At 46.6% G+C, this 13,116-nt stretch overlaps 1 protein-coding gene across 1 annotated transcript; it reads right to left on the minus strand.

Annotated features, from left to right (window-relative positions):
- Nucleotides 1–12,383: 12,383 nt before the first annotated feature.
- On the minus strand, nt 12,384–12,905 carry LOC310798459 (nuclear receptor coactivator 7-like; the record flags this gene model as incomplete). Its single annotated transcript, XM_083661003.1, has 1 exon — nt 12,384–12,905. The coding sequence occupies one exon, from the start codon at nt 12,903–12,905 to the stop codon at nt 12,384–12,386; it is 522 nt and encodes a 173-aa protein (XP_083517129.1).
- Between the last annotated feature and the right edge of the window lie 211 nt (nt 12,906–13,116).

Consider the following 13,116-nt stretch of genomic DNA (forward strand, 5'->3'; position numbering starts at 1 on the left):
AGCCAGCCACAAACAAATGTGAGCCAGGTGTGTAAAGTGGGGGGTCCGTTGTGGGAGGGGGCGGCAGCCCCCTTTCTCAAGTTAACGGGAGGATGCTTGCCATACCATTGACTACCATTCATTGTGCTAAGCTAACTAGCACTCACAATTTTTCTATTACATGCACAGAGAAGAGAAGGGACTATCTTCTTGTCTTTCTATTGGGAAGATGTCAAATAGGTAATAGGCAAGTCTCCCAAAATGTTAAGTTAGTGGTGATTTATCTAGCCTTGCAAGACAGCTGGACTATTTTATCTATATTTCTTTTCCTACACATCTAGTCAGATGAATTCATATAGATGCCATTTTTATGCATGCGGTTTGAAGGAATGGAAAAAGTCTATGGGATTCTAAAAACCAAACTAATGTATCTCTTTAATCGAACTCATTAAACTACAAACTTAAATTAAACCAGAATAGAATCTCACTTGCTGCTGTTTAGGGCAGGGTTTTCTATTTCAATAGTCTCAAGAAGATGTCCTGCCACAGACCATACCCCACAAACAGACCAGACCCAACGAGCCACAGACCATACCCCACAAACAGACCAGACCCAACGAGCCACATTAATTTGGGGAAATCTAGAGGACGGGATGGGATGCCTGTATAGTTTTGGGCTTGCCCCACCGCCTTTAAATTAATTCATAAACAGAGGGCTGACAGTGGTGTTGGCACCAGGGCACCACTAGAGGGCACTGTGAGGTGCCTTATAAGCGCTCCACATTTGAACAGACTGTGCTGTCAGTAGGGAAGGAAATATTGGAACCCTAACCCTAACCCTAACCCATCTCAAACAATGCCTTCTAGGGGCAATGCTGATTTATTTTTGCATATTTTTGCATGCATTCATTTAGTTTGACAATTATTGAGTTGATTTGAGTTAAGTTGTGGACCAGTGATTGTGCATGAATAACATCACTGGTCCACAACTTAACTCTCACACAGTGTGTGTGTGTGTGTGTGTGTGTGGGTGTGTGTGTGTGTCTGTCTCTCTCTGAGGCCATTCACACCTGGCATTAACATGTGTTTTCTGCCATCAGATTGCAATCAGATTGTGTTTTATCACTTGAAAGTACAGGTGTAAACACCCCCAAAACGCATTGAAGAAGGATTGCAATCTGATCGGCCAAACCACCTCCGGAGGTGGTCAGGGATGCGTTGTGTACACATTGAACACAAGTGTAAATGCAATGTGTCCTCTCAATCTGGATACAGCAACTGTATGCAGATTGAGAGGACAACCATTTCTGCCATTAGATTGCAATCTGATGGCAGAAAACACATGTTAACGCCAGGTGTAAATGGTCTCTCTCTCTCTCTCTCTCTCTCTCTCTCTCTCTCTCTCTCTCTCTCTCTCTCTTTTGTCTTCATGAGTGAAATTATCATTCAGGTTTGCCACCTGTTGTTTGCATATCCATGCCATGACCTGAATGTTTCACATACACACACGCACACACACACACCTGCACACACACTGCCAGAAGCAGTCGCATGATGAAGCGATCTATGTGGCAGCTATCTTGCCAAGTTAATTTATGATGTGTGCTGTAGGGCTGTCTACCTCGAGGGATGTCTGTAGGGCTGTCTGTCTGTAGGTCTCCCTGTCTGTAGGTCTCCCTGTCTGTAGGGCTGTTTGTCTGTAGGGCTGTTTGACTGTAGGGCTGTTTGTCTGTAGGGCTGTCTGTCTGTAGGGCTGTTTGTCTGTAGGGCTGTCTGTCTGTAGTGCTGTTTGTCTGTAGGGCTGTTTGCCTGTAGGGCTGTTTGCCTGTAGGGCTGTTTGTCTGTAGGGCTGTCTGTCTGTAGGGCTGTCTGTCTGTAGGGCTGTTTGTCTGTAGGGCTGTTTGCCTGTAGGGCTGTTTGTCTGTAGGGCTGTCTGCCTGTAGGGCTGTTTGCCTGTAGGGCTGTCTGTCTGTAGGGCTGTTTGTGTGTAGGGCTGTTTGACTGTAGGGCTGTTTGACTGTAGGGCTGTTTGTCTGTAGAGCTGTCTGTCTGTAGGGCTGTTTGACTGTAGGGCTGTTTGTCTGTAGGGCTGTTTGTCTGTAGAGCTGTCTGTCTGTAGGGCTGTTTGACTGTAGGGCTGTTTGTCTGTAGGGCTGTTTGACTGTAGAGCTGTCTGTAGGGCTGTTTGTCTGTAGAGCTGTCTGTCTGTAGGGCTGTTTGTCTGTAGGGCTGTTTGACTGTAGAGCTGTCTGTCTGTAGGGCTGTTTGCCTGTAGGGCTGTCTGTCTGTAGGGCTGTTTGACTGTAGGGCTGTCTGTCTGTAGGGCTGTCTGTCTGTCTGGGCTGTCTGTCACCGTGCAGGAATCTCCCTTGTGCTTTCGGGTGGCTGCTCCACAGCAGGGTGTGTGGTGCCATAAGTTGCCTGATGACAACTGATCGGAACACATCTGATTTGCACATCAATATAAACCTATTCAGTCTGCGCTCGCAGCGGAGGGAGGAGGGCTACATTGTGTGTGGGAAGAGCTGCGATCATTAGATCATCTGGATGACGAGCAAGTAGAGAAAAGCAGCAGTGTGGACAGCAGGCTAGCTTCACTCATAACAGAGAAAAGCAGCAGTGTGGACAGCAGGCTAGCTTCACTCATAACAGAGAAAAGCAGCAGTGTGGACAGCAGGCTAGCTTCACTCATAACAGAGCAGCAGTGTGGACAGCAGGCTAGCTTCACTCATAACAGAACAGAGCTACTTCATAGAAACAAACAGGTGAACACTTTGCACTCCCGGTTTAGTGGAGTGTGTCATGTTTGCATTGTGTTTGCCACGTGCGATGGTGTGTGTGAGGCCCTTGACTGCGCCGCGGGGAAAATGTCAACATAGTGCGGTTGTGACAGTCGCTTGCCATCCACCGGTCGGCTTGTCTAAAGTGGACCTCAGAAAACTTTTTTCATTCTTGGCAGAGCACTTTGGATATTGAAAATATGAATGCGCAGAGCACTTCCAAAGCGCACAGACAGTAGCTAACGTTAGCTAGTTAGCATACAAGATAAATACCAAGCTAACATCAAGCAGCCGACAAGATAATACAATAAAGAATTCTCACCCGGAACCCCCAAAAAAGCAGGGATACCTCTCCAGGCTTTGCTTTTAACATCTTCTCAGTCCCGCCTCTTCCTCGATGTTGACGGGTCGGTCGAAAAAAGTGACATTGATGAACAGCGCTCTTCTCCAAAAGTTGAACAGTTTTCTACTTGAGGTGTGGCAGGCACCCAGAGGGCTCCGCCGAAAACCATGCGGTGCTAGCAGTGTTGGGCAAGTTACTTTCAAAATGTAATATACTACATATTACTAGTTACTTTCATTTGAAAGTAATAAGTTACTTTATAATATTACTTTCTGTGTAGAGTAACTCGTTACTTTTTACAATACTTTTGCATTACTTTCACCAAAACAACAGCAGCAGCAGAATGACATCGCCGCCCCGGGAACCATCCCGAAAAATAATGTCAACCGCCTTTACGTCAGTGTAAACCATCCAAAATTCTAAATGTTATTCTTTTCCTTTTGTTATTGTCATCTGTAGTGGTTATTTGCATAAAAACACAGTTTGATTAGGAAACGATTGTATCTTTTTTAAATATGTGCTTTGATTTAATCAAACTCAATTTGTAACTTGAGTTACTTGACAAAGTAACTGGTATAATATGACTGAAATCCTATAAGTAATAAGTTATGTTACTGAGTTACTGCTAAAAGTAATATATTACATGTAATATGTTACTTTTGTAATGAGTTACGCCCAACACTGGGTGCTAGGAAGAGGAGTGCTGCCACTCCGTCGTTGTGTTTACATGCACACTAAACCGTTTATTATGGGATTTCTAGAGTTACCTGATGATCAAGTGTCATGTAAACAGCATCCTTTACTGGATAAAGGCCGTTATCGGTTTATGAGAAAACCCATAAACACGCCTACCGTAGGTTTCTGATGAATGATCAGCTTTATTCATTGCAGTCAATAGAGCGTGACACGTACCACATAACACGGCACATCCCGTTTGACAGCTGCCTGCTCTCTGTGTCAGTTCTGTAACGTTCATTTATTTTTTGTTTTTTAGCCAGGGAGATTTTGTTGCGCACGCGCACAGCTTTTCAGAAAATTGCAAAACCCAGGCGTCCGTTTGAAGCTTCTGCTGCCCAAACGTAATGGTTTGTATGCCGCCCATGGCTCACGGAAAAATGTTTCTCGATGACTTGGTGCCCGAACACGTGAAAATGACACAGGGAAACAAGATCGACTTTTTCTTCCTCTTTTCACATCTCTCTCTCTCTCTCTCTCTCTCTCTCTCTCCCTCTCTCTCTCTCTCTCTCAGTGTTTTTCCCAGGCTTTGGAAAAACCCGCTGGCCGTCATCAGGTGCCTCAGGACATTACAAGCCCTTTCTAACAGTCCAGACAGCCTGGGAGCTGAATGGTCAGAATTAGTCATGTCGACAGAGAGGAACTTCTGTATTTTGGTGTTCAGTAAAATACTCGACTTTGGTTTCTGTATACTGCTTTCTCTAAACCTCTCTCTACTCTCTTGTCCTTTGCGTTACTTTCACCTCTTTTCATCCTCCTTTATTTGAGCTGTGCGGGTCTCAGGCCTCTTAGAGAGCTAAGGTGTGGTTCATTCACTGGGCTCCCTAAACAGTTTTGTAATTGCACAAATTGGGTCTGACTGGAAAGCTGAGACTCTTGTGGATTCAGTGAGCCAAATTGTATTCATGTGTGATGATGCTAGTCCCCATAGTCGCTATTTCATTGTAGTCAGACCACTTGTTGAATTTTGAGCACGCTGTATAAAATGACCTAATGTGACCTCTGGGATAATCACAGCCTCATGAAACTTTACAACCACAAACTAGAGACCTACTGTAGGGCTTTCAGGGGGTGTATGGCTTTATATTGACTATATGAAGTGCTTGCCACCCAATCGGCAGAAAATGGGCCCTTTTAACTCATTCAGTGCCAGCCACTTTTGGAGAACGGATGCTCCCAGTGCCAGAGTTTTCAGAGCGTTTTCAGTGATTTCTCGAGGCCCACAGAATATTGTGTGATATTACTATGTAAACACCGAACACGCACAAGAACGAGCTGGCTCTATTGTATCATCAGCAAAAAAAAGTTTATTGATACCATTTTCCGTTCTTTAGTTATGAGCCGGAGAAGATAGGTTGTTTTCAGCGTTTTCAGGCTTTTCAAATTATTAGCTGAGATAATCCGCCTTTTGTGAAATGCAGCATTTCAAGCACATTCACTGAGTCTGAAGATAATATTTTCTGATGTAGTGACGTAGTTGTTGTGTGATGCCCTGCGTGCACCACCCGGCACCACCCCCCTCCCCCCCTCCCCCCGTAAACTCCTCCCCACACTGCACACAGCCTCACGCAACCATTATATTTTCGGACTGCTGCGTTTGTGTGCTGCTGTCGGCTCTCAGCGCCACAGCAGGGAAGAGCCAACCCGGATTGCTGAATGGTTTGGCGTCAGGGGCTGCTTTCCTGTCTGCTAATCGGGTGGGGAAACTATACAGACAGACAGACAGACAGACAGGGACAGAGGGGCTCAGTTGTGAGCGCGGATTGACTCCTGTTCGGAGCCAATCTCCCGCGACAGAGCAAATGGCTCTGGGAGCATGTATCGGTTTGTCTTTGATCCACGGCTTTTAGGCTGTTTCTCGGACCTGTCTCTAATCTGGACTGCACCGAGCAAGCACTGTCGCCACCTAATGAGTCCGTAAAATAGGTTATACACCTCCAATAGCTACTATAGTTGTACAGGAGCTGCGGAAGGCTTTGATCGACGTCCCACCGTCAAAAAACGCATTGGACGTCGAAGGACGTCCGTGGCATTCTACGTCACTATTTAATTGGACGTCGAAGGACGTCCATGGCATTCAATGAGTTAACAGCGACCGTTTAGAGGTGGTAAAGCAGGAAGTAAAGCAGGTATAACCAACCAATAACAAATGCGGGCCCTGTCACTGGAACACCGAGATTGAATGGAAGCATCATTATTGCTATTGGTTACACCTGCTTTACTTTCATGCTTTACCACCTCAAAAAAACTTGCTGTCAAAAGGGTCTATGGAAGTCTGCAGTAAAGCAGGAGGCCATAGAGCCAAAACGCCTACATCAAAACATCAAAAACACATTTCTGCCTTTTCCCATCCTCTGCCTCAGGATAGCCACGCAGCGCTGCGCCTGACCACACCTCATGTTCAGAGCAACACACCCATGGGCGCACAGATGAGCACAAGTGCATTTTCTAAACAACGTGGGTGTGAGAATAACAACTGCGTCGGTTGGAAACTAGCAATGGCGCTTGTGCTGCGCCGCTGTGCGCTGGGCGTAACATACTGTAGGGATCTATGTAGTCTCGCTGGCTAGCCTCCCCTCCCTTCTGTGAGAGGAGTCTGGCCGCACGGAAACAGGCTGCTGGCATAAGCCCTCCCCTGCTCTACAGCTGCTCTCCCATTGGAGCGACTGTTTCAGTCGCTGCCGGATGTCCGCTTCCCGCTTATTACAAGCTCTGTCATTGGCTCTGACCACGTCAATCAGAGCGGCTTCCGCTCCCTCCTCCCTGTGTGTCGCTGTAAATAGTGCCCTGCCGCCTCAGTGAAAACAACAACGCTAACTAGCTAGCAAGCTAACGGCAGAAACCTACACGCTAGCTCGTTGCTACACGCTGAAAACGGCAAGTTGGATTGTTGGAAACTATTTTCCAACGGCACTGCCGCTAAGCGCCACCCATCGCAATTCCACAATGGAGACCTGCGTCGCCAGACTCCTCTCCCGGAAGTGAGGGGAGGTTGGCCAGCGAGACTAGGATCTATGTAACTTTGGATGTACAGTGTATGACGTGTTGTGAAAAGGGGATCGTTTAGTGGGTTAACCTCCCCACTGTTGTATCTATTCATAAAGAAACCTGTTCTTCTTCCCTTATATTGTAGCTACAAACTGTCTTTGTGTGTGTGTGTGTGTGTGTGTGTGTGTGTGTGTGTGTGTGTGTGTGTGTGTGTGTGTGTGTGTGTGTGTGTGTGTGTGTGTGTATAAGTCCATGTATGCCCCAGATGCCGGTGTCTGATATCAGATGTAGAACATGAGTTTGGATCTGATCCCAGTTCCTCCTCTGCTCCTGACCTGCCTGACGATCTGATCCCAGTTCCTCCTCTGCTCCTGACCTGCCTGACGATCTGATCCCAGCCCCAATTCCATGGAAATATGCACACACACAAATATCCGTACAAATTCACACACACATACACGTCGGTTATGAATAGGCACCCAAAACAACTTGGAGAGGTGATTGGTGTCTGATTTATGGTCACTGGGGTTTTCTCTATCTAACACACAGGTCCTGTACCAACACCTCACACAAAGCAGCCAGGAACCTACTTCTTCAACTCTCAGTGTATCTGTCAAGGAACATGTTCAGGAATGAGCCTGTTTTGCCATCTATTTTTGAAATACATCAGGTTCTTCACAGGTGGTCAACATAGGGTGACCAGACGTCCCTTCCCGCAAGGAATAGCCACGTTATTTCTGAGATGTCAACAATTGGCCGATGGATTTCAAAATGGATGGCTCATGCATGCTTGCTAACCAGCTAGTATTTCAGTCACATCACTGGCGTACTGAGCCCGACGTTTAGTAGACTAGAGCAACAGGCAGTGGGCTTAGCTAACGGGGTCCGCTAGCTACGTTAGCTAAGTGCCGCTTCTATATGCCGACCAACTTGCAATGCCGATGGGGTCCGCTCAAGACCGCCGCCTCAGTTCCACAATGAAGGCAAAGGGTGGTTTCTCTCAGGGTTAGGGTTAGGGGTTAGTCCGCCCAAGGTAGTGGGCTATCGGCATTGCGGGCTATCGGCATTGCAGGTTGTCGGCATATACAGTAGAAGCGGCACTTAGCTAACATAGCTAGCTAGTTAAATGCTAGCTCGTCCTTAGTCAGAATCAAATTGACATGACGTATGACCATTAATAGTCATACATAATCGTCCCATTTTAGTAACTAACTTAAATTTCTGAACTTGAGCACAAAATCAAGTTATTTGTTTAAAAAATGGTGAGCAGTGTGATTAATTAACACTGTCAGGACATGACTCAGAAACATGTGAAATACCTTCAAAATGACAAAATACACCGGAGGGGGCATTTAAACATCTTGTCCCTGTTCTGCTCTCATCTATGGCAGCACTTGTTAAACTAGAAGGGCACTCAGAGAGTGTAGACCCCCGCCAAGGCCCATGCCCCGCTGTGTCAGGAGCCCATGTGGGTCACCAGCCTGTTGCCCCCCATGCCCCGCTGTGTCAGGAGCCCATGTGGGTCACCAGCCTGTGCCCCCCATGCCCCGCTGTGTCAGGAGCCCATGTGGGTCACCAGCCTGTTGCCCCCCATGCCCCGCTGTGTCAGGAGCCCATGTGGGTCACCAGCCTGTTGCCCCCCATGCCCCGCTGTGTCAGGAGCCCATGTGGGTCACCAGCCTGTTGCCCCCCATGCCCCGCTGTGTCCATGTGGGTCACCAGCCTGTTGCCCCCCATGCCCCGCTGTGTCAGGAGCCCATGTGGGTCATCAGGAACCCATGTGGGTCACCAGCCTGTGCCCCCCATGCCCCGCTGTGTCAGGAGCCCATGTGGGTCACCAGCCTGTGCCCCCCATGCCCCGCTGTGTCAGGAGCCCAAGTGGGTCACCAGCCTGTTGCCCTGTGAGTCCCAACATGACGAGAGCAGCCTGCGATCTCATTAGCGCTGATCCCAGGGTGACGAGTCGATCTGACATCTAGGGCAGTGAAAAAGTTGAACAACCTCCTGCACAAGATCAGTGAGCAGGGCGCTCACTTTTTGCACAAGGTCAGTGAGCAGAGTATGCATTTTTGCACAAGGTCAGACACCAGGATGTTCACTTTTGCACAAGGTCAGTGAGCAGAGTGCACTTTTGCACAAGGTCAGTGAGCAGAGTGCACTTTTGCACAAGGTCAGTGAGCAGAGTATGCACTTTTGCACAAGGTCAGTGAGCAGAGTATGCACTTTTGCACAAGGTCAGTGAGCAGAGTATGCACTTTTGCACAAGGTCAGTGAGCAGAGTGTTCACTTGTGCACAAGGTCAGTGAGCAGAGTGTGCACTTTTAGAGCCGCAGTGAAATTTGCCCTCTGCATTTATCCCATCCTGGCTCGTCGTCCATGGTCAGGCCAGGAGCGGTGGGCAGCTGCAGCGGAGCTCCCGGGGACCAACTTCTTCCAAACCGTAAACACTTGTCTTTCACACCGGAGAGCCGTGTTCGATCCCCAGGTTTTCCAAAGTCTACATTTCAACTGTGAGTCACATTTAAAGTTTTTTTTTGTTATTTAAGCCTAACCCAAACCATAATTCTAACCTTAACCACGTTGCTTTAGTTCCCTAACCTTAACCAAGTTGTTTTTGTTCCATAACCTTAAGTTGTTTCTTATGTTTTCAAATTAACTGGAAAATTCTGTGACATTTTCAAGTGAACCGACATTTTTAAATGTATGTTGGAAAACGTCCGTTCATTTCAAATGTGGATATACAGTATTATGGTATATGGTATATTATATATATATATATATATATATATATATATGGTATATGGTTCACAAACGAATGTCACGTATCTGTGGTTTGTAGGAACGTTATCTGCCGACCTTTTATTGCTGACTGGATTGTTTTGAAGGGTCTGAATAATCACAGATCGCAGTCACTCTCAACTGTCAACTTTTTGCAGTGACGTTTCTGCTCCAGGTGAGAAAACGACACACACACACACACACACACACGTGTCACACACACACGCACACACGTGTCACACACACACACACACACACACACACACGTGTCACACACACACACACACACGCATAAAGGAAGGCATTCTCTGGGAAAGTGGAAAACCGTTGGTCTTTAGTTATGTGGGAACAGCTTGACTCCCAGCCATGTGCACGACGAGCCTGCTGAAACAAGCACCATAGGTGACATAACCCCTCCCTCTATTTCTCCATCTCTCTCTCTCTCAACCTCTCTCTCCATCTCTCCCCCCTCTCTCCACCTCTGTGTTTTCTCTCACATTATTTCCTCTCCAATCTCTCCTTTTTTGCTTCTTTATCTCTGAACTTCCATTCCTCGTTCCCCATGTCTTTCTGTCATTGAAAGTGGCCGTGGGGGTTGTGCGTAGGCTACGTGGTCGCAGCTATATTGCAAATTTGTTTGTTTTCTGTCATTCTGACACTTTCAATCTCATGTACGGTAGTTCTTTTATTTTTCTCATTCCGATTTTGTCACTCCATATCACTTGACATAACCTCCCGTGTGTGTGTGTGTGTGTGTGTGTGTGTGTGTGTGTGTGTGTGTGTGTGTGTGTCTGTCTCTCTCTCTCTCTCTCTCTCTCTCTGAAAACCTGAGTGGAAACGTTGAAATATTGCCAAGAATTGTTGAGGTGGAAAAGTTGGTGTATCGGGGGGGAGACAAAGTAAATGTGATTTAGTGCGACTGAAACAGATTAAGCGAATCTTTCACTGTTTGGTTAACTAAACCGTCCAATAACCAAACTCCGTTCAAAAACCATTCATTTCATGTTGGTAAATACGTACATATTTAGGCACCATTTGATTTAAAGGTTTAGACCGCCTGCCGCGCTGTTTTAACTGAAGACTGTGGGATTAACAGGCGACTCACTTCTAGAATTTACATTTTATTCACTTACAGTAAATGCTTGGTGGATTATATATGTATGCCGGAATAAAAGAGTTTCCCATTTTGTTTTGCCAATCTTCTGAAAATTCGGCAAAAGTTTGCGATACATTTGGATGGAAACCCAACTGGTGTCTGTCTCTCTCTCCCTCTCCAACAGGTATTTATGGGTCCTAGCTCTCCCTGCAGGGCTTTGCCTGCCAGGCTGCTGGGCGTCTCACCTGCCAACTCCTCCACACCTGTCTGATATGACATATCAATCTCTTCACACCTGTCTGATATGACATTATCAATCTCTTCACACCTGTGCCTCCTCCACACCTGTCTGATATGACATATCAATCTCTTCACACCTGTCTGATATGCCATTATCAATCTGTTCACACCTTTGCCTCCTCCACACCTGTCTGATATGACATTATGAATCTCCCTTCCGGTTTGTTCCTTCATCCCTGAAAAAGTGTTCTTTTGTGGGTACGAATATTCGTCTGATGACTGCACTAAATCTTTTGGCATGCCGCTTCACCTGCCCATCCCCCCCAGAGGACCACAATGGAAATAAGCCTGTGGCTTTGTTATGTTTGAATCCTCTGCAGTTTTTTATGTTTTATAATGGCTGTCTTCTGTGACGCAGTATTATGTGTGTTTTAAATTGTCAAATAAAACCTTTTGAGGAAAACATTATACATTATATTATTACCAAGATTATTAATGATACAAAGTGGGTTGATTACTGGTAAAGCCATCCTTTAATCCTGTCAGGCATTTTAACATGGGGGCGAATGGGGAACGACTCCCTTTTGGAGCCAGCCTCAAGTGGCCATTCGAGGAACTACAGATGACGGTATCACTTCCGCGGCTTCATCTGTCAAAGCCTGAGCTTGCTGCCTGGTGTGGCCAGGCGAGACTACAGAGAAGCAAAAGGTATTTGTCACGCCTGGCATACAACACACACTGCTCAACCTCTCCTCAGTTCACATGCAAACTCATATCAAATGTATTGAAAGTACACAAAAGGTTGTAGCAAATGTATAATACATATTCCCTATGAACAAAGATCAACAAAAAAATAATACAAGAGATACCATAACAATTATACTTCATAACTGTGTGTCTGTGTAATCATAACAACACCTAACGCTCAACCTATGACTGGCAAAATGACGAAGCACTTTTCACTAGCAATACTGCACTACTGCACTATAGAAAATATAAAAGAAACTGAAACATACACTAAAACCTGTAGCATCAAACCACTACATCTTTACAATGAAATAAACAAACATAAATACACTTAAGGCCCAATTATGCTCAATCAATGTTAAATACGGATATGGACGAAGCATCCTGTCCGTACTCTGCGTTCATTTGGTCCATAATTCTGCATGTTTTCTGAAAGGTGAAACCGAGCAGTGCACACGCGCGCGCGCGCACACACACACACACACACACTTGACTCTCTACTGCCCACTAATGTATGTATTGCATAACGTGATGCCAACGTGAAAGACATTTTATTTTGATGCTGCAGTGCACACACAAACAGTGATGGATGGAGCGATTAATTTTCACAGTTCTGGATACTTCGAGTTGATACATGTGAATGTATCGACCCTTTTGAACCTTTCCAGTTGTGATACCTTTCTCAAAACCAGTGCGGCTACTCGAAGGTCCAGACCTCCAGACTGTGGATGTTGAAGTCCTGCTGGGTGGAGAGGGGCTGGTTGTTGAAGGTGGCACAGCTGGTGGTGGTGCCTCGGCACAGCTCAGCATCCAGCCACAGGCCCAGCTGGCCACCTCCTCCTCCCATCTGCAGAGAGTCAGTATTGCCTTTCACAAAGTAGGAATTGTCTCCTGTCCAGCGGTACACCTGGATCTCAGGACGGAAGCGATAGAGGAAGGTCTCTCCTGTGCCGTAGTAGTGTCTGCTCACTCTGAAGGGATGAGTAGAGAACGCCCCAAACACCTGGCTGTCCAGGTCTTTGATGACCAGCAGCACGGGGTGGTCCTCGTCCAGGTTCCTCCTGTACAGGGTCTTGAGGCTGGTCCCGTGCGTCACAGTGCTGTAGGCCAGTCTCCAGCTGTAACCCTGCACACAGGCTGGCAGGCGACACACCAGCTGCTCCATGTGTGTGTCCTGCATTATAGCACTGGTGCCACAGAGTATGGGCAGAACATCCATGATGTGGAGAGCTCCAGTTGCCTGAGTTCCACCGGTCCAATATAGCCTCAGCCAGGAATGATTTATGACATCACTGATGAAATCACAATTGATTTATGACATCACTGATGACATCACAATTGCTAGAATGGAATCACTGATGACATCACAATTGCTCGAGTGACATCACTGATGACTGGGAATTTTGGCATTATCGATCGTACATCGTACA

Source organism: Poromitra crassiceps, assembly GCF_964638095.1.
Source record: "Poromitra crassiceps genome assembly, chromosome: 25".
NCBI lineage: Eukaryota > Metazoa > Chordata > Actinopteri > Beryciformes > Melamphaidae > Poromitra > Poromitra crassiceps.